At 45.3% G+C, this 2,500-nt stretch overlaps 1 protein-coding gene across 1 annotated transcript in view; it reads left to right on the top strand.

Moving 5' to 3' along the window:
- The window catches only part of LOC143019778 (uncharacterized), a 6,987-nt gene that overhangs the window by 4,096 nt on the left and 391 nt on the right, over window positions 1–2,500 (top strand). Inside the window, exons 3-4 of the mRNA XM_076175761.1 lie at window positions 1–152; window positions 1,873–2,500. The exon at window positions 1–152 is cut by the window's left edge and continues 10 nt beyond it; the exon at window positions 1,873–2,500 is cut by the window's right edge and continues 391 nt beyond it. Of these exons, the coding sequence (XP_076031876.1) occupies window positions 1–152; window positions 1,873–2,130 (410 nt within the window). The 3' untranslated portion in view covers window positions 2,131–2,500. The remainder of the gene's footprint in view (window positions 153–1,872) is intronic.

The raw sequence follows: 2,500 nt of genomic DNA, 5'->3' as shown, positions 1-2,500 counted from the left end.
GCTTCACACGCGAAGTCTTCGAGGCCACAAAGAACCACCTGCAGATGTACGACATCATCAACAGGTTGAACAGCCTGACTTCGACTCCACCTCCAGTAGTAGAGACTCCAGCTCCTACGACCCCAGCCCCGCAACCCAAGCTTCAACAACCGGTAGGATACGACAGTTTTCATATTTCTCTCCAAGACACGTACAGTGTTGGAGCAACATAACGTGTTTTGTGTGTGTGTGTGTGTGTGTGTGTGTGTGTGTGTGTGTGTGTGTGTGTGTGTGTGTGTGTGTGTGTGTGTGTGTGTGTGTGTGTGTGTGTGTGTGTGTGTGTGTGTGTGTGTGTGTGTGTGTGTGTGTGTATTTACCTAATTGTATCTTACGGGAAGGGGAGCTACGCTCATGATATCCCGTCTCTGTATATTATTATGTCTAATTTGCTCTTAAATTCGTGTATTGTTTTTGCACTCACCATTGTTTCGTCTAGTATATTCCATACATTCACCACTCTGTGGGGAAAGCTGTTCTTTTACAGGTCTCTTCTATAACTGTCCTTTTAAGCTTCCTTCCATGTCTTCTTGTGTTTCTTTTATCCCAATTTAGTAAGTCTTCTCTATCAAGGACTTCTATACTTCTCATAATTCTCTAGATGGTCAACTAGTCACCTCTTTCTCTCCTTTGTTCCAGAGTCGGTAATTCTAATTTTGATTATCTGTCTTCATATGACAGTTTTGATAGTGTTGGGGCCATCTTCGTAGTTACTCTCTGGATTCTCTCAATTCTTCTTATATTCTTTTTAATACTGGGTGACCATATTGTCGCTACATACTCCAATTTTTACCATTTCTTCATCCAAATAAGTAAAAGCCACTTTTATTGAGCTTGACGGGACAGAGAGAGGGGGTCGCCGATTTAATGAAGCGGCCTTGCTGTGGATGTGTTGTGTCTTGTGACACCGTTTCTGACCCAGTGCAGTGGACAAGATGCAGGGATGACCCGTCATCCAGGTGGTGCCAAGATAAGAGGGAGGGAAGAGAGTAGAGGGGAGTGGAGTATGTAGGGGATGGAATGGGTGGGAGTGGTTTCTATGTCTGTTTTTTGGCTACCTCCCATGTAAAAGGAAAAAAGCCTTTGGTATATGTATGTATAGCAAGTTGTAGGTTTCACTGACAATTTTGTTTATCTGTTTGTCCACTTACCACTTTTAACTTCATTCCCAAACCCTGTTCAGATCTCTTTGCAGTGAGTCACAATCCGATTCAGTACTCACTCTCTTTAACAGTTTTGTGTCATCTAGAAAGAAGTTCATGTAATATTCCGCACCCTCGTCCATGTCATTCACATAAATAGCAAACATAATTGGAGTCAATTGTGATCCTTGTGAAACTCCACTAATCACATATTCCCAAGTAGAACTCTTATCTCTGAGCACTACCCTCATTTTTCTTCCATGCAAAAAGTCCTCCATACATTTCAGTAGTTTACCTTGTATCCCTCCTATGGTTTCCAGTTTTCTTAATAGTTTTTGTTGCGGGAATTTGTCAACAGCTTTTTGTAGATCTAGGAAAGCACAATGAGTCCATTCGCCTCTTTCCTGTATTATATCTAGTAGTCTTGAGTAAAAACAGTTCGAATTTGTGTCACATGATCTTCCCTATCTAGATACGAATTATCTCGGATTTAGTATATTGTTCTCCTCCAGATGTTTTATCTATCTACTTTGGATAACTTTTTTACAAATCGTGTGTGTGTGTGTGTGTGTGTGTGTGTGTGTGTGTGTGTGTGTGTGTGTGTGTGTGTGTGTGTGTGTGAGCGCACGCGTATTGGTGACCGTCTGTTAAAGATTGCGAATCAGGAAAACAATACTCTTTATCCCTCGTCTAGGTGGCAGCACCCTCTGCGCAGAACCCCGTCGTCCTGCTCCCACCCCACCTGCAACCCGTTTACACACAGAGCCTCAGCTTTGGCAACCATGACCACCAGTTCGGCCAGGCAGCGACCAACCTCTACTCCTTCTTCCTGAACAAGGCCACACCTCAGGGGCCTGCTGCCGGACCGGGAGCAGGACCAGGAGCAGGACCAGGAGCAGGACCAGGAGCAGGACCAGGAGCCGGGGCCGGGGTCGGAATCGTGCAGGGGTAGGCTTGGCTCCCGACACCCCACCGACTGCCACGATTGTACCATCGAGGAGCCTCCCGACGACACAACGCCCTCCTTTCCCGAAGCCAAATTCGAAGCGGGTATTCGTACCCTCCCCATCTACCCACAGACTTAGCTTCTTCACACTCTTCGCTTTCTACCCCCCTCCTGCGTGTTTGCAGGTATCTTTCCTCTTCCACGACTTTTTTCCTTCGATGGCACGTAACACTCAACGTTTTATTCATACTTCAGTACTCCTTTCCGCCCTGTGTTTATTTATTTATGAGGCACAATCCTTCTTGAGCATTGACTAGAAGAAAAATGCTCGTGAACAGGATTGCCACGAGTCCACAAATCCACGAACACAGATCTC

This window comes from Oratosquilla oratoria, chromosome 38 (genome assembly GCF_046742065.1).
Source record: "Oratosquilla oratoria isolate Oo_2021 chromosome 38, ASM4674206v1, whole genome shotgun sequence".
NCBI classification, from domain to species: domain Eukaryota; kingdom Metazoa; phylum Arthropoda; class Malacostraca; order Stomatopoda; family Squillidae; genus Oratosquilla; species Oratosquilla oratoria.
This window is presented reverse-complemented; position numbering and strand designations above follow the sequence as displayed.